This window comes from Zosterops lateralis (assembly GCF_965231275.1).
Source record: "Zosterops lateralis genome assembly, chromosome: 20".
Lineage (NCBI taxonomy): Eukaryota > Metazoa > Chordata > Aves > Passeriformes > Zosteropidae > Zosterops > Zosterops lateralis.
Genome location: NC_139780.1, coordinates 2194084 through 2217980, shown reverse-complemented (window position 1 = coordinate 2217980; position 23897 = coordinate 2194084). Strand labels below are relative to the sequence as shown.

Genomic DNA, 23897 nt, shown 5'->3' with positions numbered 1-23897 from the left:
CTGAGCCCAGAGAAGGGGCTCCCCACAGGCAGGTTTGGGTGCAGAATTGTTCTCCTGTGATGCCTTAAGTTTTATCTTTCATATTTTCATATTCTGTGGTGCCCAGGGGTGCAGCTCTGAGCTCACAGTCAGTGTCACTCAGCTCTGCACACAGCAGGGACACAAAACAAACCCTTTTCCTGCTGCACACCAAGGACAACTCTCAGCCCCAAAAGCACAAACAAGGGGGGCTGGAGGGAGGGACAAGAAGGACGGGACCTCACAGCCTGGAGCTGGGATTGGACAATTCAACCCCAAAATGCAAATGGACCAAAACTTAGAAAAATGTGAGACCTCATGACCAGTTGGCCGTTTTGTGACCATTTTGGGTCCACCTTGGGTGCAGCCCTGGCCAGGCTCTTGTCCTGCCCAAGGTGGATCCTAAAGGCTTTTCAGTAAATCTCTACTTTATTCTCCAGCTCTGTCCAGTCTCTGTTCCAGGGACTGGGGACAAGGGATGGAGGGACAGGACACAGGGAATGGCTTTGGGCAGGGCTGGATGGGAGATTGGGCAGGAATTGTTCCCTGGCAGGGTGGGCAGGCCCTGGCACAGGGGGCCCAGAGCAGCTGTGGCTGCCCCTGGATCCCTGGCAGTGCCCAAGGCCAGGCTGGACATTGGGGCTTGGAGCAGCCTGGGACAGTGGGAGGTGTCCCTGCCATGGTAGGGGTGGGATGAGATGGGATTTAAGGTCCCTTCCCACCCAAACCATTCCAGGATTCCATGAAAAACCCTTCCTTGGCTCAACATTGATCCAATCCCCACCGAGCTGCAGCAGAGCCATGTTCACAACCTGCTGCTGCACACTGTTTCTGAAGGGGGGAAAATAAACACAGCAAATTAAAAATAACAGCGCAGGAGTTGTTTTAATTAGGATCAGGAGGTCACTCCGGGGTGAATTCCCACTCCCTGGCCTGGTGTTCACACTGCAGAGTGTTCACAGACACCCTCCTGGGGAGGAGGAGGAGGAAGCAGAGATGCTGGGGAGGAGATTTAATGTTCTCCACCATGGACAGGACCCTCTGGACTGAAAATCCAAGCCCAGTTCAGGATAAAAACCACAGAGCTGGGCCCAGGGCCTTGGAGTTGTTTTTGGGAGCACTCCCCACTTGTTTATGCAAAGACTTAATGCTCCAGCTGCTGGGCTCATTAACAGCTCTAAACTAATTTTAATTAAACTTCCTGAGTCTCACACTCATAAGAGAAAAGCACAGGAAACCTGAGTGCTCATGGTTCAAGCACAAAAACTCGACACAAAATGTTCAGAGGCAATATTTGTTATTTATTCTTTTAAAACTTTTTTGTTGTTGTTTTTGGAGGGGGCTGGGGGGCTTGGGTTTTTTTTTTTGAGGGGAGTAGTTTTGGGGTTTTTTGGAAAGTTTAGTTTGTTAGTTGTGGGTTTTTGTTGGTGGTTTTTTGTGGGATTTTATTTTTTTTTTTTTTTTAAGCCAGGAGCTTATGATGTCATCTGGAAAATCATCCAGCCCCTCTCCATGCTCAGGAGGACGCCAATGTCCACCCACCACACCCCAGCCCCGATGAAAGCTTCCATCTCCTCATTAATCCTCACACCAGGTTGGTTCGGCCATCCTTCCACTGCCCATTGTATCACCCCTGCCCAGGGACAACTCAGGGACCTCTTGGCTCTTGGGATCACTGAATCCTCCCCAACACCCCAGAGTCTGCCATGGGAAAGGAGGAACCTGTTTTCCCCCATTCCTGTTTTTCCCTGTTCTTGTATTCTCCCTTTCCTGTTTCCCTCATTCCTGTTTTCCTCCATTCCTGTTTTCCCTCATTCCTGTTTCCTCTGTCATTGTTTTCCCCCTTTCCTGTTTTCCTCCATTCCTGGTTTTCCCCGTTCCTGTTTCCCCTGTTCCTGTTTTCCCCTGTTCCCATTTCCCCCATTCCTGTTTTCCCCCATTCCTGTTTTTCCCCATTCCTGTTTCCCCCATTCCTGTTTTCCCCTATTCTTCTTCTCCCCCATTCCTGTTTCCCCCATTCCTGTTCTCCCCCATTCCTCTTTTCCCCATTCCCCCCATTCCTGTTTTCCCCATTCCCATTTCCCCATTCCTGTTTTCCCCTTCTTCTCCCCTGTCAGGAGAAGACCACGGCACTGAGGCCTCTGGTTGTCCTTGTGCTGTTCTGCAGCTCAGCCCAGGGAACATCCCATCTGCTGGAGGCCTCAGGAAGGGATTAACCACAACCAGAAGGTTTCCTGTCCCAAAGATCCCCTAAAATTCACTCCTGGACGCCAGGTGTGCACAGGGGGGGATCAGGATGGAGCCATCCCCAATCCCATCCTCACCTCCAGCACATCCCTCAAACCTTCCCCTGGAGGAGCCTTTTCCCCAGCAATTGTAAAACATTAATTTAGAAAAATTAAGGACTTTAGTTAAAATAGATATCGCTGAGGTAAGGTAGCTAAGCTTCCCTTTTGTTAACAGAAACCAGATGTAAAGAACTGATAAACCATGGAACCTGTCAAACCAGGCTTTTGCATCCTAAATAATCAATAGACTCCAAGAACACAATCCAATCATAAATCAAACAGTCCTGGAAAAACAAGATGCAGTAGCCACGTAACACTAAAAAGTTAAAAAGTCAAAAGAAGAAAACCCATTTTACTTCATTATTTTTGGAACCCCATCCCATAAAAAGACCACTGACTCATTTCAAAGAACAAACTACTCATGCTTAATGGCTTTTTTGGCTAATTACTATACAAAAAGAAGAATAAGATGTATCAGAATTATGAATATGCATTTGTGTTTTGGGTATTCTATAATCCTGTGCATAAAAAACCCCTGTGATCATCTGTAATTTGAGGTGTGTATTTGAGAGCTATACCTGGTGTCGTAATAAACACACACTTCCTAACTTTAAACTGTTAAAGAGTCTTTGCCCGTCATAGTTGAATATTAGTTTTAAATCAATATCCATTTTTTTTTTTTATAATTCAATTGGAAGGAGCAGCGATGTCCTGTCCTTGGGGAGGAGTCCCTTTGAGAGGTGTCCCCACCAGCACAGCACGGCTGGAGAGGGAACACATCCCAAAAAAAGGAGCCTGTTGGAGTCCAGGGCATCCCTCTGGGCACCCTGGAAGGTCACAGACCTCAATAGAGAGGCCTGGGACCTGAGAAAGAGGGTCTGGGGTCTGTGCAGGGGGGTTTGCCTGGCACAGAGCCCAGGAGGACACAGGCTTTGATTTTGGTCCATGAGAAAAACATCCAACACAGAGAAGAATTGCAAGTCACAAATGTGTGACAGACAATAGTGTAGTTTATCACTGTGCAGAAGATTTTGTAGTTTTGGGATTTTTAGAGTGTAGATGTAAGGGGATAAGATGGAGATTTCAGGGTGGTGCCCTGAGTTCTTCTCCTTCTCCCTTGGCCTCCATTGTCTGCAGTGTCGTGGGCACAAAGGAGTTTCAGTGGATTGGAGCAAAGTAGAAATGACCCTGTTAGTGCAGGTGACAGACATTGGTATGGAATGGTAAATAATAACCACATAATTATCTGTATAAAGGCAGAGTGACCTCCCATCACGGGGCAGTCCCATCGTGTCCGAGCTGCTGTGAACACCTTGGCTGGACACAGAGAATTGTAAGATAAGAATTAATAAACAACGCGAGAAACCAAGAAAACCAAGACCTTGAGACTCCACATCATTCTCACACTGAGCACAGAGACACAGAGTCAGATTTAAACCCTTCAGAGGTCAGGAGGGAAAAACACTCCCTCGGACCCACATGAACCACCAGTCTTGGAAATCTCGGGAGAAGAATAAACCATAAAACCCAAGAAGTGGCGTCCCTGGGTGGGCAGAGAAAAACATAAAACCCGAGAGATCCTGGGAGAGGCTTCAGCAGCAGCCCTGGGCAGCAGGTGCCTGCCAGATGCTCCAGGAGGGGAACAGGGTCAGGGTCAGCAGCGAGGCCTGACTGGCTCCAGGAGAAGGGGCCATGCAGGGGGGAAGAGGGAGCCAGGAGGAAATACCAGCCTGGGGCAGGAAAAGCCATCCCGGGTGGATTCCCGGTCACGTTTGCACATGTCTGGCTCAGGAGGGGCAGGATGTGAGGGATGGGGGGTCCCTGGGCTGGAAGGAGGAGGCAGAGCAGCCCCATACACACTGGGATGCTCCTTCCTGAATCCCTTCAGTGTCTTGGGGAGCTGCAGACACTCAGGTTGGGCTCAGCCTCCTCCCTTTTGCTCCTTCCCTTCTCTGGGAGGGTGAAGCTCTGCCTTGGGAGCTGCAATTCCCACAAATTTTCCAAACTCTGGGGCTGTCTCTGCACCCTGGGAGCTCATGGAGTGTGTCAGCCCAGCCTCCTCTGCCCATTCCTGTATCAGTTGGCTCCTTGCCCCGACAGGAGGAAGCTGCAGCTCTGACGTAACCCCAGACCCTTCTCCCCAAGGCTTGAGAGCGAGTTAAACAAAACCAGACGGCAAATCTCGGGAACAAGAGCCCAGACACAAAGGAACAGCCTTGGAATTGCCACTCCTGTCCTCACAGGCAAACACTGGAGCCAGCCCCAGGTCCCTGGATCAGTGTGGAGCTGCCCAACCTCCAGAAGTTTCTTCCAAGGTGAATTATGCCCTGAAAATGTCTCTAAAACACCTCCTCCCCCTCCTGCCACTGCACAAACACACTTGCCGTGTCTCAAGAGCCATGAAACTGGATTTTTTTTAGCAGCCCAGCTCTCCCGGAGACCAGCAGGAACCACACCAGTAACACCAGTTGGGGCTGCTGGAGCACCATCACCAAGAGCCATGACCACCTGGTGCATTTAAGACAGAAAAAAATATAAAATTAAACTACAACAAGCACAAATACAACACCTAAGCACTGCCTCCTATAACTGTGCCTGGGATCAACAGCGAGGCACAGCATTTTTCCTGCTTTAGTTTAATTTTGGGTCATTTTTTCTCAAACAATTCTTAAAAAAAAAAAATGGTTATAGAGAGTGGGATCTGCTCCTGTTCATGCAGGAAAAAAAAACAAAACTGTGTGATCTAGCCCAGAGAAGCTGTGGCTGCCTCATCCCTGGGAGTGTCCAAGGCTGGATGGAGCTGGAGCAGCCTGGGATAGTGGAATGTCCCTGCCCATGGCAGGGGGTGGCAGGAGATGAGCTCCAAGGTCCCTTCCCACCCAAACCACTCTGTAATTCCATGTTTCTGGACATCTCCGGCTCAATTCCTGCTTTAACACCAACAATTGTGGCTGAATTTGAAAAAAAAACAAACAAACAAAAAAAAAAAAACAACAACAACAACAACCCACAAACACCCCTCTTCTCCTTTAGGAAAAATATGTCATCTGGATTGAAAGCCTTGCCAGCAGCTGAAACCACCACAAGCCAGCCTTGGGGCAGGCCAGGAGCAGATGAAATAATAAATACACGAAACATGTGGGTTGTTAGAGCTGACGTGGGAGTCACAATTAAAACCAGCAGAGCTGGGGGAGAAAATTAACAACACTTTTACTGCAGGAGGTGAAGGGTTTGCAGGATTCCCCAAAGCCTCCTCAAAAGGAGAGGAAAACCACAAGTGAGGCATTCCAGGATGAATTAATGTGGATCCAGAGCTCTGTGTGCCCCGGGCAGGAGCCTGAACTCTGCTTTAGGAAGAGTCACTGAGGAAGGGGGTGCTCAGAGCCTTTTTTAACAACTTAAAGGTTTTCCCTGATAAAGAGGGAACCATCACAGGCCTCTGCATGGTCCGTGATCTCCCAGGAGGAGCTGGGTGGATTCTGCTCCATAAAGGTGCACAGGGAGATGATGGAATATCCTGAGCTGGGAGGGACCCACAGGATCATCCATCCAGCCCCTGTCCCTGCACAGACCCCAAACAATCCCACCCTGGGCTCCCCTGGGTGTCCAAAAGCTCCTGGAGCCCATTCCCTGGGGAGCCTGGGCAGAGCCAGCACCTCTGGGGGGACTTTCAAGCTCTTTAAATCACCCAAACTCCACATGCAGAGTGTGAACCCTCTGCTTTTCTCTCTTTGCCCCTTTTCTTTGCAGCTCCCTTGAACTCCACACTGCTCAAAACGTCACCAGCCAGGACCACATGGCACGATGGACACACCATGTCCTGTGTGCTGACATGAATCCCAGCTCCATCTTTCACCTGCCATCCTCAAAACTGAAACATCCAGAAGGCTCCAGGAATGCAAAAGAAAAGAAAAAGAAAGAAAAGGCAAAAGCACAGGAGTTGATTAAAAATCTGCAGAGTGTGAACCCTCTGCTTTTCTCTCTTTGCCCCTTTTCTTTGCAGCTCACTTGAACTCCACACTGCTCAAAATGTCACCAGCCAGGCTGGTGGGGACCATGTGGCATGAAGGACAACATTTCTTGTCTCCTGACATGAATTCCAGCCCCATCTTTCACTCGCCATCCTTAAAATTGAAACAGCCACAAAGCTCCAGGAATGCAAAAAAAAAAAAAAAAAAAAAAAAAAAAAAAAAAAAAAAAGGCAAAAGCACAGGAGTTGATTAAAAATCTGCTCACACAAAATCCGCTGCCAGAAACTGAGATCTGACTTCAAAACTCCTCTGCATCTCTAACGACCTTTTAATAGCTCTCATTACAGAACATCTCCCTGAGCCCTGCCAAAACAGAGCCCCGGCATTTCCACAGGCAGGGCCCAGCTGCTCCATTGATCCATTCCAGGACTTCAAACGCGTATTAATAACGCAGCTCTGTCAAAGGAAAGGTTCCACTCCTGGGTGCTGCTGCCTTCCCGGGATGGCAGCTCGTTTAACCTGCCTCTTTCATCAAGCATTTCCCACTCCCAGCGGGAGCTGCCTCGGGAAATGTGGCTCAGAAATGAAGGTTCAGCAGCGGGGGAGCAGAGAAAGTAATAAATAAAATGTATCTCCTTCACTGTGAGCAGAAATTACCTGTCTGGTGTGCGCCTAATCTTCAGTATAAACACATTTAATTGTTTAGAGAGGAAATCAGAGAATGATGGAATGGTTTGGGTGGGAAGAGATTTTAAAGCTCATCCCATCCCACCCCTGCCATGGGCAGGGACACCTCCCACTGTCCCAGGCTGCTCCAAGCCCCAGTGTCCATCCCAGGGATCCAGGGGCAGCCACAGCTGCTCTGGGCACCCTGTGCCAGGGCCTGCCCACCCTGCCAGGGAACAATTCCTGCCCAATCTCCCAGCCAGCCCTGCCCAAAGCCATTCCCTGTGTCCTGTCCCTCCATCCCTTGTCCCCAGTCCCTCTCCAGCTCTCCTGGAGCCCCTTTAGGCCCTGGAGGGGGCTCTGAGCTCTCCCTGGAGCTTCTCCTCTCCAGGTGAGCCCCCCCAGCTCTCCCAGCCTGGCTCCAGCCCTGGGAGCATCTCTGTGACCTTTTTGGACTCTCTCCAGCAGCTCCAGGTCCCCCAGCTGTCTCACACCCCAAATCCCCTCAGCTGTGGGTTCCATGCACATGGAGAAATCTCAATAAATCCTCCTCACCCCACAACTCTCTAGTCCCCACACCCAGGATTTCTTCTACTCTGTCCTTGGATTTGGGGACCTTTCAGGGATGGGTCACAACCCCCTCAGGCCATGCCCAGACCTGCTGGGATCTGCTCCAGTGAATTCCTCAGGTCCTGCAGGTCTCTTGTGGAAGGGCACAGACCTGGCCCTGGCAGGGAGGGAACGCTGCAGTGACAGCCAGAGCACGCTGGCAGGATCACAGCCCTGCTTCCAAACACGTCTGGCAGGTTAAAAAAGGAAAAAAGAGAGGAGCTAATGGAAGCAAATCCCCGCCTGGCTCAGGACCCAGCTGGGAGCCGCTGCAGAAGGAGGAGAGGCGTCTGTCTCACACCATTCCCTGCTGGACAGATGGGAACGGGCAGAGAGGCACCACAGTCACCCAGGGCTGTGCAGAGTGAGGAACCAGGGAGCTGCAGCCCTGCCCTGTGCCATCCCACCCCACCCCACTGGTCCCCTCTGTGTTTCCAGCCCTGGGAGCTGGGGATGTTCCCTTTCCCAGGAATCCTCACCGTGGGGTTGGTTATTCATGGAGAGGAGGGCAGAGCACTGCTCAGTCCTTGCCTCAGCCCCAGCCTGACATTCCCAGAATCCCGGGAAGGTTTGGGGGGAATCCTTGGAAGGAACTTTAAGGATCTCCCAGCCCCAGTGTGTCACCTCTGCAGTGACATCAGGCACCTCACAGCCAGAGCTGTCCCCACCCCAAAGCCATGGAATGATCAGGGACACCGGGAGCTGCTCCCAGGAAAACCCTCCAGAGGGGTCATGTGGGAGATGCTAGGCCCCTCCTGCACTGCTCCTCCATCTTCCCTCTGCTCTTGACAGGTTTTCCCTGTCCCTCTGTCCTGCTGTGTCCCTCTATCCTGCCCTGTCCTTCTGTCCTGCCATGTCCCTCTATGTCCCTTTCTCCTGCTGTGTCCCTCTGTCCCTCCCTGTCCCTCTGTCCCTCTATGTCCCTCTGTCCTGCCCTGTCCCTCTGTCCTGCCCTGTCCCTCTGTCTTGCCATGTCTTCTGTCCCTCCATCCTGCCATGTCCTCTGTCCCTTTTCCATATCCCTCTGTCTCTCCATGTCCTTCCATCCTGCCGTGTCCCTTTGTCCCTCTGTCCTGCCCTGTCCCTCTATGTCCCTCCGTCCTGCCCTGTCCTTCTGTCCTGCCCTGTCCCCGTCCCGCTGTGTCCATCTGTCCTGCCCTGTCTCTCTGTCCTGCCATGTCCCTCTATGTCCCTCTATGTCCCTCTATGTCCCTCCATGCTGCCTTGCCGCCTGTCCTGCAGAGTCCCCCTGTCCTGCTGTGTCCCTCTGTCCCGCACTGTCCCTCTGTCCTCTGCCCTGTCCCCCTGTCCCGCCCTGTCCCCCTGTCCCTCTGTCCCTCCATCCCATCCCCTCTCCCCCGGCCCATCCCTTTCCCGCAGCCACGCGCCGGCCGGTCCCCATTTGTCCCCATTTGTCCCCATTTGTCCCCATTTGTCCCCATCCTGGGCGGGATCAGCTCGGTGTGACCTGAGGTGTCCCCTGACCCCGCAGGGACCGCCCTGCCGGCAGCGCTAATTAGTGCAGCACTAATTGCCCTCGCTGTGGCACAGAACCCCCTGTCAGGGTTGGAGGCGCGCTAAACAGAACCTGATTTTATTTTGTCATTTCGCTGCTCTCTTGAGTTCCTGGAGCGGCAAAGGCGCAGGAGGAGGGCGCTTAAATCCTGGAGAGGTTTTTTCTTTTCCTTAATCGCTGACCCCGAGCGAGGAAAGCTTTCCAGCCAGGGCTCTGCACAAAGGGGACATAGCGGGGACACGGAATCCCTTTTTGCCCCCAGCGGGCGGGCAGGAAGAGTTTCCCTCTGCCAATGTCCCCAAGTGCCCCTCGAGCTGCTCATCGCACAGAGCCGGGGATGCTCAGCCTCTCCAGCTCTCCCTGGGATGGGAAAAGCCTTGTTTGTCTAAAAACAGAGAGCAAAGCACCAAAAACCTACAATGGGGTGGTGGGTTGGGTGAGCAGCCTGTTTTTAGGGGAAGGAAATGGGGTTCCTGTGGTCAGATCTGTCCCCAAAGACTCTGCCAGGGGTGACAGGAGCAGGGGGAGCCCCGTTCTCTGCCAGCCTGGAAAGGGCTGCAGCACCAGCACAGCCCCTGCCACAGCCCAGGGATTCCTGGGCAGGAGGGATGGGAAGCTCAGCACAGTCTGTGGCTCTGTGATTGATTCTGTGATTGATTCTGTGATTGATTCTGTGAGTTTGTGACTAATTCTGTGACTGATTCTGTGATGCTGTGACTGATTCCGTGAGTTTGTCATTGATTCTGTGATTGATTCTGTAGTTGATTCTCTGACTGATAGATTTTGTGCTTGATTCTGTGGTTCTGTGATTTTGTGATTGATTCTCTGATTTATTCTGTGATTGATTCTGTGATTGCTTCTGTGATTCTGTGATTGATTCTCTGACTGACGGATTTTGTGATTGATTCTGTGATTGATTCTGTGGTTCTATGATTGTTTCTGTGAGCCTGTGATTAAGTCTGTGACTGATCCTGTGATGCTGTGACTGATTATGTGATTCTGTGATTGATTCTGTGATTGATTCTGTGATTCTGTGATTGATTCTGTGATTCTGTGACTGATTCTGTGATTGATTCTGTAATTGATTCTGTAATTGATTCTGTGAGTCTGTGACTGATTCTGTGATTGATTCTGTGATTCTGTAGTTGATTCTCTGACTGATAGATTTTGTGATCGATTCTGTGGTTCTGTGATTTTGTGATTGATTCTCTGATTTATTCTGTGATTGCTTCTGTGATTCTGTCATTCTGTAATTGATTCTCTGACTGACATATTTTGTGATTGATTCTGTGATTAATTCTGTGATTCTGTGATTGATTCTCTGACTGATTGATTCTGTGCTTGATTCTGTGGTTCTGTGATTGATTCTGTGGTTCTGTGATTTTGTGATAGCTTCTGTGATTCTGTGGTTGATTCTCTGACTGACAGATTTTGTGATTGATTCTGTGATCCTTCCTCACTCCCTGCAGAGCTGAGCCCTGAACCTGCACCCCGCAGCTCCACGAGGCCCCATCCCAGCACCCCAAAACCCACTGACATCCCCCAGCTTTCCCTCCCAGACAATCCCCAGACACCCAAACCCCCCGAGGAGCGACTGATCCCACGATCTGCAATGTCCAGGGAACAAACCCCTCCTCAGAGCTCTAAAACCATTCCCCGCCCCAGCCAGGGCACCACAGCCAGAATTCCTGGCCCACACAGGCAGTGCCAGCCCCAGGCTGGCTGTGAGAGCCAGTTGTGTCTATAAACACAGAAATATATATTTAGAGCACATCCTGAACATGCACACGGAGCTGCAGCTGCCTCAGCCAGGGAGGCACCGACGTTACGTCACCCCCAGGGCCAGGACCTCAACCAGGAGCAGATGGGGCTCCTCCTGCAAGGAATTAGGAGATTTTGGGAGCCTGCCCAGAGGAAGGAGGTGTGGGCAGCCACTTCGAGCTGTTTCTCACACCAAACTCTGTGTCTGCCCCTGGAATCTTCTGCCTAAGCCCGGCCTGGCTCAGTTTGGGCTGGACACGGGGAGATGGAGGTTTGGGCAAGGTTTAGGTGTGACTGTCCATTTTCCCATGGGAAATGGTGTTTGCATCCTCCTGGTGAGCTGGTCTGATCCCAAGCCTGCAGGATGATCCATTTCACTTCTCTGGGAACTCTTCCCCCAAGGAACAGCACCTGAGACCCTCCCAGAGTTTAAATGGAATAATGTGGAACCATTTCCACCCACTAAGGTGCAGAAAAGGGAGGTGAAAGCAGCTCTGGCATCTTTCTGTGCTCTGTGGTGGCACAGGGGACACGGGCTGTGAGTGCCAGAGCCACCTCAGAGCAAGGCCTGGATCCAGAGGGAAAAAGAGGCTTTAGGAAATGAGGCTTGTGGAGAAGTTTCAGGTTTTTAACTCGGTCTAATCTGGAGGGATCTCGTGGGGATGCAGCCAAACACCAGCTCTGCACTCCAACTTCCAGGAACAGCAACATATTCTGAAGACAGGGATCCTGGGAACAGCTGGGAAACTCGGGCTGAAAGTTTTCAAACAATCCAGCACGAGACGGAGAGACTTTCCAACCCAAACAGCTCCAGCTGGGCAAAGTAAAACAGCAGAGCACAAAGCAGCTGGATGTGGCAGGCCAGGATGGAGGTGCCTCAGTGTCCCTGCATCCCATCCCTCAGGGCTTTGTGTCCCCTGTCACCTCGGGGAGGTGGGACAGCAGGACAAACGTACCCCATGTGCCACATCCCAAAATTAGGGCCAAGTCCTGGGTCAGCACCTTCCCCATCAGATGTGTCCAAAGAAATTGGGGCCAATTCCAGGGTGGAATTCCCAGAGCAGCCACACCAGAGTGTCCTGGGTTGCAGTGTAGGATGTGCACACAGTATTTATTCCACCCCCATCCCCATGAGCTGTTGGAACCAGGTGGGGCAGTGTTTTCCCAGGCCCCTCCTTTGGGCTCTTCTGCTCATGGCCCATCAATGCCTTGCCCAGGACTCACAGGGAACTCCCTCCAGGAGCTCTCTCTGTTTAATGGGCCATCAAGGAGCCACTGCACGACTCATCATCCCATTGGGAGATGCTCCCAATGCCCAGGGGGAGGAGCTAAGCATTCCCACCTGGAGAGAATCTGGGATTTGGGACAGGACAAGCAGCCCTGAGCCACTGGATTCCCAGAGGAGCAGAGCTCCCAGACCTTTCTGTGGGATCACTGCTTCAGGAAGAGCCCCTCACCTGGACTGCTCCCCCCACCCTGCTCAGGGTGTGTTCTGACTCTGGCAGTGCTCTTTTGTATTATTGCATTGATTTTATTTTATTTTTACCTTTTTACCTTTCTTCTTATTAAATTGTATTTCTGACTTGGAGCCTCTCCCTCGTTTTGCTTTCAAACCACAACACAGAGTCACCAAGGACACAACCCTTGAGGGGTTGTGAGGGGGGCACAACCACACAGCCCCAAGGGAGCCAGAGAAGGGATTGGAGGGAGAGCAGGAATTCAGCTCCTTTGGGGGATTTTAGGGAAAAGGCTCTTTCATCCAGCAGGAACCAGCTGGGGAAATGATGCTCAGCAAACCCAGAGTTCAGATAAGGGAATCCTTCAAATGGATCTGAAGCACAAACTCAAGCAGGTATTTTTCCTCCTCCCTTTGGAGCACAAAGAGGAGGCCATGAAAGAGCTCAGGAATAAAAGCTGGATTGTAAAACTGTCCTGGTGGGCTCTGTCTGGGGTTCCCACAAGTCCTGAGAGCCCTCAGGGTTTGGTTTTTCCTGCCCTGCCCTGGCAGGGGCAAAGCCTCAGGGGAAGCTGCTCCCTGTGCTGGGGGCACGGGCAGTGACCCCTGTGTTTATTCCACTTTAAATGCACAATTTAGGGTCTTGTCAAGGGGAAAAAAATTGGTAATTCCATATAATTGCCTAATTAAGGATGTCATGACACTCCCATACAAGGGAGGGTCAGATGGAAAAGACACAAAGAGTACAAATCTGGGATTTCTGGATTTTTAAGAGTTCTGGATTTTAAGAAGGTTTTTAAGAAGTTGGACTTGGAACTAGTTAAGATTATCAGCATCAGGCCCAGGCACAAACATGATTTAATACAAATAAATATATTTATATATAAATATATAAAACACATGCAACTGTACATAGACAGCACTGATACAACACAATTTTTATATAATTTTCCATATTTTCAGCAGGTTCAATGTTTCTTTTATCAAGTCCATGTGCCCATTCCCAAAAAGACCCCAGATTTGAGGACATTGCACGATGCTGGATTTGACATTTGGGAGTCTCAGACCTCCAGCAGGATAATTTCCTGAAAATCCATTTTTCCCCAAAAACCTCAAGCAAGAATTGCCATCTGCAGGAGCCAAGCCGTGAGTTTTTTGATGCCTCCCTTAATTAAGCAGGTTTTAATTGGACAACTCCAGCTTTAATTAATGGCAAATTGTTCCTACCCTTTCCTTTTTTTTGGATCTCATTCCCAGACAGGATTTTCTGGATTGATTTGGGGGAGAGTTTTGTGTTTTGCAGAGTGTGGTTGTGATTATCATTTATTGCATTTCCTGAGGGAAAAGGGGCTCCCAGGAGCTCCCACTGAACCAAGGAGATTCCTACATCCTCCTCCTTTCTTAACCAGACCAGGAGTGGTGGGAGGAGCCCTGGAGACCCCCAGGTTGTGAGGACAGGAAGGGGCAGCTGGGGCTGATCCCACCCCACAGCATCCCAAATCCCAAAATCCCTGTCAGTGCCACCCCCATCCCAGACCCGCAGCACTGCAGGGGGAACTCTTGGGAATTGTTGCAGCTCCTGGTGAAAAATGAACCAAAGAGGTCACAGAGATGCTCCCAGGGCTGGAGCCAGGCTGGGAGAGCTGGGAGAGAGGAGAAGCTCCAGGGAGAGCTCAGAGCCCCTGGCAGGGCCTAAAGGGGCTCCAGGAGAGCTGGAGAGGGACTGGGGACAAGGGATGGAGGGACAGGACACAGGGAATGGCTTTGGGCAGGGCTGGGTGGGAAACTGGGCAGGAATTGTTCCCTGGGAGGGGTTGGAATGGAATTCCCAGAGCAGCTGTGGCTGCCCCTGGATCCCTGGAATGGACATTGGGGCTTGGAGCAGCCTGGGACAGTGGGAGGTGTCCCTGCCCATGGCAGGGGATGGGGTGAGATGAGATTTAAGGTCCCTTTCAACCCAAGCCCTTCCAGGTTTTCATGAAACCACAAAAAATAGGCACAACTTCGATAACTGCTCCATTAAAAGTCCATCTCTCCACCATTCCCAGGCCAGCTCGGTGCTCCAGCTGACACCTGGTTTAGTGTTCATGGGATGGATTTGATTCAGGATAAGGATATGGGATGTGGGATGTGGGATATGGGATGTGGGATGTGGGATATGGGATATGGATATGGGATATGGGATGTGGGATATGGGATATGGGGTATGGGATGTGGGATGTGGGATATGGGATATGAGATGTGGGATATGGGATATGGATTATGGGATACAGGATATGGGATATGGGATATGGGATATGGGATATGGGATATGGGATATGGGATATGGGATGTGGATATGGGATATGGGATATGGATATGGGATATGGGATGTGGGATATGGGATATGGGATATGGGATATGGGATATGGGATATGGGATGTGGATATGGGATATGGGATATGGGATATGGGATGTGGATATGGGATATGGATATGGGATATGGGATGTGGATATGGGATATGGATTATGGGATGTGGATATGGGATATGGGATATGGGATATGGGATGTGGATATGGGATATGGATATGGATATGGGATATGGGATATGGGATATGGGATATGGGATATGGGTGAGCTGCAGTGGGAGCCATGGTCACAGGGGACAGGACACCAAGAACACCAACAGCCACCAACAGCCCAACCCAGAGATCCAGGAGCAGCAAATCACCCTCTCCTGACTGAGGAGGAGGGAAGAAGATCCTCATTGCCTAAAAAATGGATCCCAATTTCCTTCCAAGCCCAAGATGCCACAATGTGCTGTGCCCTCTTCTCTGCCACTGCTGGAGCAGAGGGGACACAGAACCTCAGCAAGGTCTCCCCAGCTCTGAACACCAAGTCCTGGCCCCAGCCATGAGCTGCTCTCCCCTGGCACTCGCTCCACACTTCAGTTATTCCCCACCTGCCTCGGGATCAGCGCCCAGGGCACCCAGCCAGGCACAGCAGTGCCAGGGGTCACTGCCCCGGCTCCTGAGCCAAGCCCAGCCCCAGGGGCAGGGAGTCCAGCCCAGCCCAGCTCAGCTGCCCCTCACTCCCCATCCTGCTCCTCCAGGGGGTTTCCTGGAGCTGTGACACCACACAGACCCCATTGGTGGGGAACAAGAGCCTCAGCCCCAAATAAATGTCCTGGGTTTAGGCCAAAGCCCAGGAAAACCCCACGTTTGGGGGATTGCACCAGGCACCAGTCAGAGCTACAATAAAACCTGAAATCCTCCCTGAGCTCAGCCTGGGCACAGCCTCACACCTGGATGATGCTGAGCCAAAGGGGAGGGTGTTGAGGCCCTGGCACAGCTGTGGCTGCCCCTGGATCCCTGGGATGGACATTGGGGCTGGAGCAGCCTGGGGCAGTGGGAGGTGTCCCTGCCCAGGGCTGGGGACAGACCAAGCTGAGTTTAAGGTCCCTTTGTACCCAAACCAGTTTAGGATTCTGTGATTCTGTGATGTGAGAGACACGAGAAGCCACACAGCAATCCCGGCAAACCCGGCTGCTCCGTCCCGCAGGGAGAGGGTCCCACACCCGCTCCGGGACACCCCAAAGGGTCTGTCCCTGCGCGCCCCCAGCGCCCCCAGCACCTCACAGGGGACTCCCCTGGCCGTGGGCGAAGCTTTTTTCTCCCCACAGCATTTCTGGCTGCCCCGTGGCCGGGATAGCGGAGCACCCGGGGGTCCTTTTCACCCCCCTCGCCCAGAGTCCCGGGGGTCCCGCCCGAGCCCCTCTCGCCGCTCCCAGCGCATCCCACCGGGGACCGCCCCCATCCCTGCCCGGGATGCTCCCGCCAGCCCCGCCGAGCCCCCAGAGCCCCCCCAGAGCCCCCCGGCCGCCGGTCCTACCCGTGTCCAGCCCGGAGCCCGGCTCGGGGGCCGCCAGCGCCGCCGGGCACAGGGACAGGGCGCAGAGCAGCGCCAGCGCCCCGCAGCGCATCGCGCCCGCCGCATCCCGGCCCCGCCGCATCCCCGGCCGGCCCCGCCGCCGGGACAAGGCACAGGCACAGCCCCGGCCCCCGGCCCCGCCCCCGGCCCTGCCCTGCCCCGCTCCGCACCGGGGGTCACGTCCCACATCGCCCCCTCCCCAAAACCGGCCGCGCTGCCGGAGACCCCCGGGGATGAGGAGTTTGGGGATGGGGGGTCCCTCGGGTGACAGACGGACAGACGGACAGAGCCCAGACACGCGCACAGGGCTGCGCTCTGCAGGGGGTGCTGATCCCCCCCCACCCCGTCCTGTGCTGGTTTGCCCTGACATCCCACATCCTGCTCCCCCAAAAAACTCACTGCGAGCGTTTCTTGGGGAGCTTCACCCCCCCAGAGCTTCACCCTGGGGGTCCCGGCCCTGCTCCTGCAGGGGGGAGGACAGGGCTGCCCCCTGCCCTGGCATTTTGGGGTCATTGAGGCGCCCCGGTTCTCCACAGAGCTGGACTGGGTGTGACCCCCCTTTCCTCGGGGTCTGGGCCAGTGCAGCCCCTCTCTGAGGTCACAGGGGTCAGTCTGAGCCAGGCCAGCCACGGCACCATCCCAGTGGGGGGGTTTGCAGAGTGACCCCATAAGTGAGTCCCCGCAGTGCCCACCCCAGGCCGGAGCCCCCCTGCTCAGCTCTGCAGTGTCACCAGTGTCACCGACCCTGTGTCATGGGTGTGACACAGCCCTGGGGGCTCACAGACACCCTGGGGGGGTTTGGCTCAGGCCCATGGGGGAGCCACACTCATTCCCAATCCATGATAACATTTCCCCTGCACAGAGACACAGAAGACTTGGGAATCTGCAGCAGGAGACAGGCAGCCAAACCCCAGCTGGACAGGGAGCAGGAGATGCTCAGGGGTGACACTCAGCTGTCATTTTGCTGGTGAATGCCACACCACGGCACCGGGAAAAGAGATTGTGGACTCCTCACCTGAAATCCTGATCTCTGCTCGAGACACGAGCCAAGCTTGGGGCAAAACGTGCTGTGCCCACCTTTGTCTGCCCCTCCCCAGGTGCTTCCCCTGCCACACTGGGCTCGGCCTGCCCAGGAAATGAGGGTCAGAGACACTCCAGGAGCCTTTGCCATGTAGAGGACTTTATTTGTCATGAAGATGTGACACGGGTTTGCCTTTCCTTCCAGAACCCCCCACTGCTCGATTCCCTTGGATGTGACCCTGTGTCCCAGCAGCTCATGTCCCATCCCTTGGCATGTTTTGGAACCCAACCCTGCTGGGGGACCCGTGGGACTCTGCCCTGTGCTCCTGCCACATCCCACCAGGTCTGGTTTAGGTGGATCACCTGCAGGACCAGGTCTGGATTAGGTGGATCACCTACAGGATTAGATTAGATGGATCATCTGCAGAACCAGGTCTGGTTTTGGTGTCTCACCTGCAGGACCAGGTCTGGATTAGGTGTCTCACCTGCAGGACCAGGTCTGGTTTAGGTGGGTCACCTGCAGGACCAGGTCTGGTTTAGGTGGGTCACCTACAGGACCAGGTCTGGATTAGGTGGATCACCTGCAGGACCAGGCCTGGTTTTGGTGTCTCACCTGCAGGACCAGGTCTGGTTTTGGTGTCTCACCTGCAGGACCAGGCCTGGTTTAGGTGTCTCACCTGCAGGACCAGGTCTGGTTTTGGTGTCTCACCTGCAGGACCAGGTCTGGTTTAGGTGGATCACCTGCAGGACCAGGTCTTTCAAACTCTCTCCAATCCACAAGGAGGAAAATCCCCTGGTCAGATTCCCAGGATTACTGTGCCACAGTCCTGTCTCTCAGCTCAGCATCCTCTTTTTTAACACAACCACATCCACACCTCTCCTCAGCCCTTGGGGAGAAAATTCAGGTTTCCACCCCTGCAGGTGTGCCAGACTTTTGTGCGGGAGTAGCTGCACAAGGACCCTGCCTTCTCCTCTGTTTGTACCACGCTGGGCAGAAAAAAGGCTGTCAGAACCCGAAAAATAATAAAACCAGACACAGACAAAGCCAGGGCTGGGATTTTCTGTTTCAGAGCAATGACAGAAAGTGGAGGTGAGGCTAAAATGAATAAACTCCGGTTATTGTTACTGTTTGCTTTGAATTAACAGCTCTGCTCCACCAGCTTGTTCCTACTTGGAAATCATTCTGGGTTTCCATCCCTTCTCTCAGGGTTGGTTTTGCTCAGATCTCAGTTCTCCTGATGACTCACCCAGGCCAAGGCTGCAGCCCCAAATATCTGCAGCCCCAAATATCTGCACCCCCAAATATCTGCACCCCCAAATATCTGCACAGCCTTATCAGAGCCCCCAGTGCCATCCCTCAGTCCTCAACCCTCCAGCATTTCTCTCACTGTTTTTCCCTTTAAATTCTCCCCAAATCAATTCCCTCCCAGGGCGATGCCAAATTCCCCGTGCCCCCTCCTCACTGGGATCCTACTGAAAACCTGTGGATGTGAAAATAAAAATAATCCTGCACACACTCCAGTGAGTTCAAACATGAAGGAAGAAGCAGAATAATAACCTTAACCTTGTCCTCACTTGCTGGGAAATTTAGTCCCTTTCAAGGGTCTCAAGTGACTTTTTTTTTTTTTTTCTTTAATCACATAAAAATGCAAATTTTTTTGCCTCTTCTGCAAAATATTTTGGAATGTGCTGAGTGACAGCATTGAGCTGAGGTTTGTTATCACCATCAGGCACTTTCTGAAAATGGTGTTTTCAGAGCCTGGAAAAATATCAGGAATTCTGCTTAGGCTTGATAAAGAGGGATGGAAACACTGGGATGAGTAATCTGTCACCTCGGAGGGGGTGTAGGAGTCTGAAATGTGGCTGCAATGAGGAATCAGCAGATGATCCCAGCTTTTCATGCTCCAGGGAATTAAAAAAAAAAAAAATTAAAAAAAAAAAAAAAAAATTAAAAAAAGCCAAATTACCTGAGCACTTTGAACTCAGGTGTGCTCAGTGTCTCACCCTGAGTTTTCTGCATCCTAAGACAAATATTCCATGGGATGACTCTCAAGTCTTTTGAATCAGCAGGGTTGGGGTTTTTTTTCTTTTTTCTTTTTTTTTTTTTTTTTTTCCTGTTTCCCTAGAAAGTAGAAAAAGGCTGAAAATGCTACCCCCTAATGGCACAACCGGGTGTGGGGTGCTGGCCGAGGAAAAGCTGATCCGGGTTTTATCCACAGGGAATAAAAGGAATGGAAATCCTGTGGTCTCTGCTAGAAAGGTGTGCCCTGGAGGGAAAAGAGCTTGTGCAAACACCCTGACTGCAAAATGTTCCACCAGGAATGGGATGAGGAACAAAAATAAAGCCATTTTTGGGATTCAGCTGAAGTCAAAGCCAGAGGTTCCAGCTCCAGGGTCTCGGATGTGGGAGATGATTTGGGTGTGGGATCAGGGATCCTGCCTGTTCCAGCTCCTCAGCCCAGGGCTCAGGCAGGCCCTGGAGAACCTGATGGGTTCATTGCCCCTGGACCCAAAAAACACAACTGGAATAATGAGAAATAAAAGGAAAAAAAAAATACTTTAAAAGGGCAGAGAGTCACCAAAAGGCTTTTAGGATTTAAAAATTCATACAGGGTTGTAAAGTGGGTTTGGAGGTCTCTGTGATCCAGGTGGGAAGGGGAGAGGTTGCTCAGGTGCTCCCCCAGGCAGATCCCACCTCTCCAGGTGTTTGTGGTGAGGAGAATCCTGCAGGGTGGACACTGGTCCACACTGATTCCCAAATCCTCCACTTCAAACCTCCCCTTGTGCCCTGCTCAGAAATCTCCAGTTGATGGGGGTTTTTTTGGATATTCCAAAAAATTAACAAAAATCTTCAGTGTCATCCATCCAAGAAGCCCAAACCCCTCACAGACTGCACTGAAAGCCAAGAAAACTCTCCTGCCCCAAACTTTTCTAACCAGGAACTGTCTGACCTCAAGCAAAACATCTTCCCAAGCTCCAGCCTGGCCTGGAGATCAGGGATTGAAGACTTTTTCCTTCCATCCCACACCAAGTCTCAGGTGGGACCTTGGGTGGCCTCACCACAGAAAAGATGCAACAATAGAGAGGAAGAGTCAAGACCTTGTGCTCTATAAAGTGCTCTTTGGGGAATTTTTGGGGAGTCCTTGGTGTTGTGTGACACCAGAAGAGCCGGATGAAGGAGGAACACAGTGGCCTTCTGTCCCTGGAAAGGAATGAGGGAGATCCTCCAGTTATCCAGAGAAATGAGAAGTTTTTTCCTTCTGTCCCAACAGCCCTTGGGTTTTTCTGCTCAGTGCAAAATCTTGGAAGTACCAACTTCCAATTAATTCCACAAGTATGATTATGGTTAATTCTGTTTTCTCCAGGTGCTGCAGCAGGGCCAGACAGACTCTGACACCAATCCAACTCCTCATTTCAGGGGCAGCCCCAGGAACACCCACTGGGGCTGGGTCAGGTCAGAGCCACACACCCAACACATGAAACAGGCTGGATTTAGGGTTAGACCCTTCAAAGGTCCTCGAGTCCAACCCTTCTGGGATGAGCAGGGGCACCTTCAGCTTGTTCAGAGCCACATCCAAGCTGACCTTGATTGTTTCCAGGGATGAGGCACCCACAGCTTCTCTGGGCAACCTGTGCCACCATTTTAGAGGAGAAACATCAGGACATCAATCACTGCTGGGGGGTTTTTTCACCCTCAACTTTACAGCCCTGCTGCCTGTTGGGACTCCAGGAACTGCCATCTCCGTGCTGGATCCACACCACAAATTTCCAAACAGCTCCTTACTCAAACCAAGCATCTGTAAAGCCTCTCTGGACAAAAAAAAAAACCACCCCAGAGACGCGGCCAATTCTTTGGAAAATCCCAGTCTGGGATGGAGTTTGTCAGTCCTGGGGGTGGGCAGGCCCTCGGAGCCCTCCAGCACCTCCCAGTCAGCAGGGACACCGCACACACCGTCTGGGAATTGCTCTCAGGTTGGTTTGTTGGTTTTTTTTTTTGCTAAGTTTTTATTTTTAATTCAAGGACTTTGCTTCATACAAAATGGAATTGTAGAAACAACTGCAGAATTCAAAGTTTGGCTGATAAATATTACTCAGGCAGCAAACTAGGCAATCACAGAACCTTTTTTTTTTTTTTTCTCAATTTTTTTTTTTTCCCCTCTTGTTTTGGTTTTTTTTTTTTTTTTTTTTTTTTGGGTAAAGTTCCGCTTGTGTTGCATGGTTGGAACTTTGATCATTTTTTTTTTTTTCACACCGTTTTTTTTAAATATAAAGTTTTGCAACAAACCCCCAAATTTATATCAAATATAATTAAAAATTAACAACTGATGAATACATTGTATCAAAAAAGTACGAAGATAAACATTTTCCATGCACATACTTTTTTTTATAGATATGTATATATGTATATATATTACATGCAAACATTACTTATTCAAAGTACAGCCACTACGAGACTGGTTCTGGATGCAGAAAACTGATCGGTGCAATTCAAGTTTGGCAACTCACTATGAGGATTCTTGGAAAGATGGAGAGACAGCAGAGAGGCTGTAAAAAAACGTCGGGAAAGGGTTAATGGGTAATGGTGGTCTGTCACTGTCATCGACCCCTACGAGGCGGGTGGAGGATTTGGACAACTTGAGATTCTTCTTCGTGTTCTGCCTAAAGAATTGGGGTGACCCAAGGCTGTGTTAGTGCAGGGCTGGGGAAGGAAAATGGGTGAGGAAAAAGGGGGGGAAAGACAGGATTATTCCGTACAGAAAGACATCTCTGTTGCTTTCCAGTGCGGGTACAGTGTTTGCATGCATGGGCAGAGAGATGGTGTTTGTCCCTTCCCCTCGACTTCCTGCAGTGAAATAGGAACGTTCCCTTGGAAAATTTCAAATACAGCGTTTGTGCCTTCATTTCAGGAGAAAAAATGTATAAAACATTTGGTCACAGATCGTGCTGAAGCCTGAAACAGGAAAAATCCAGCAGCTAAAGCTGCCGATGGATGAAGGTCTTTGAGTGGTGGTGGTGGTGGTGGTGGGGTGGGTGTGTGTCCGGACGTGTCATCTGGTTGCATAGCCCTCCGTTTGGGAATGCCAGGAATGCCAGCCGTGACCTCTGGCCACCACACTGCCTTTATTCCGAGTGCACACGAGTACAGAGACAGAGATACACACAGGAGTTACCCTTTAGCAGAATCCAGGGATGAGATCGGCCAGAGTTTGCTACTGAACAGAACGAAATCAAAACAAAACACCGGAGGGAACAAAAGCGGGTTGAGTTTCCTCAAGGGAAGAGCTACAGGAGATGTGAAGAACCACCCTAGAGCAGACTGCTCCTGCCTGAGGCTGACAGACTCTGCTGAGAGCACGAGAGACCTCCTGAGCGTTTTGGTGGCATCTGATCCCCCTCCAAGCAGCCCAGGGACAGAGCAGATCACCAGGGCCGGCGGGATTTCCCCCCATCCCACACAAACGCTGCGCCTGGAGAAGCTCCACAAGGCTGGGGCTTGGTAGATCCTCTGAAAAAATTCACCTCTCCAACCCTATATCCTCCTTCCTAGTGGTGTTTTTAGGGATGTGCCCAGCACCTCCCACCTTTCCTCCTTTCACCTTTTAACCTCTCCACGTCCTCTGGCTGCCCTGTGCCCCTGAACCAGCCCCACAAGGGCTCAGCAGAGCCCTGGGCACGGGGTCCTGGCGGAGTTCTGCCCCTCCAGGCTCCCTCCCCGCCAGCACAGCGTGTTTGCCCCTTTCCCAGGCTCACAGTGCAGGAATCCACGCGGGCACAAAAGAAAGAAACCAGCCAACACAAGAGTCGTTGCAAGAACGCAGAAATCTCATCCCTGAGAATCAGAGTTAGAGGTTTGGATTATTATTAATATTAGTAGTATTATTATTATCATCATAATATTTTTTTTTTTAAACCTTCTCTTATCAGGCAATAAAAACAACTCACTCCAACTGCCCTCCACACCAGTGATGCACGGCCAGAGCTCTTTCAGCTGGCCTGTGGGAGATGCTGCTTCTCCTGCAGGAGCATCCCTGCAGATGCTGCCCTTTCCCACCTGCATTTCCTCCACTGGGCAATGAGACAAGGCTGGCTTTGTTTGCTGCAATCACTCACCTCCCACCCATAAAAGTATATCTATATATATATATTTATATAGTCTAAAAATAATAATAATAAATTAAAAATAAAAATTAAATAAAAGGCCAACAAAACCCAAACCAACCCCAAAGAAACACGTTTGCCTTCCCCACTGGAAGCTGCCAGCCCGGGGTGGGGCAGTGTCCTGGGCGTGGTGACCCCAGGACCCCTCCCAGGCTCTGGCCCTCGGCCCCCTCTGCCCTCCCCACGCTCGCCCAAGCTCGGATGCCTCGAAGCAAGAGGTTGCATCGTCACTGTGAAAGATTTCAAAGGTTAGGCACTTAGTAGTGAACAACTGGAGCATTCGGTAGAAACGGTGGGACCTGGAATGACAATTGGACTAATTCTCTACAGAAAGAGGAAAATTTTTTTTCTTTTTTTTTTTTCTTTTTTTTTTTTTTTACTGTACAATTTACAAAAATGCACACAATGAAAAGTTAAAGTTCTATCTAATAGCTTGATATAAAACCAATAACATTTCTTCCTCTCACCCCTACGCTTTTTTTTTTTTTTCCTCTTTTTGTTTGGGTTGGTTGTTTGTTGTTGG

General features: G+C 51.3%; 1 protein-coding gene across 1 annotated transcript in view; it reads right to left on the bottom strand.

Annotated features, from left to right (window-relative positions):
• LOC310917489 (uncharacterized protein) overlaps positions 1 to 16247 on the bottom strand; it is a gene marked incomplete at both ends in the record, with an annotated part of 83875 nt that extends 67628 nt beyond the window's left edge. The window contains one exon of the mRNA XM_083875786.1: positions 16157 to 16247. Coding sequence (XP_083731912.1) covers positions 16157 to 16247 — 91 coding nt within the window. The remainder of the gene's footprint in view (positions 1 to 16156) is intronic.
• Positions 16248 to 23897: the final 7650 nt, after the last annotated feature.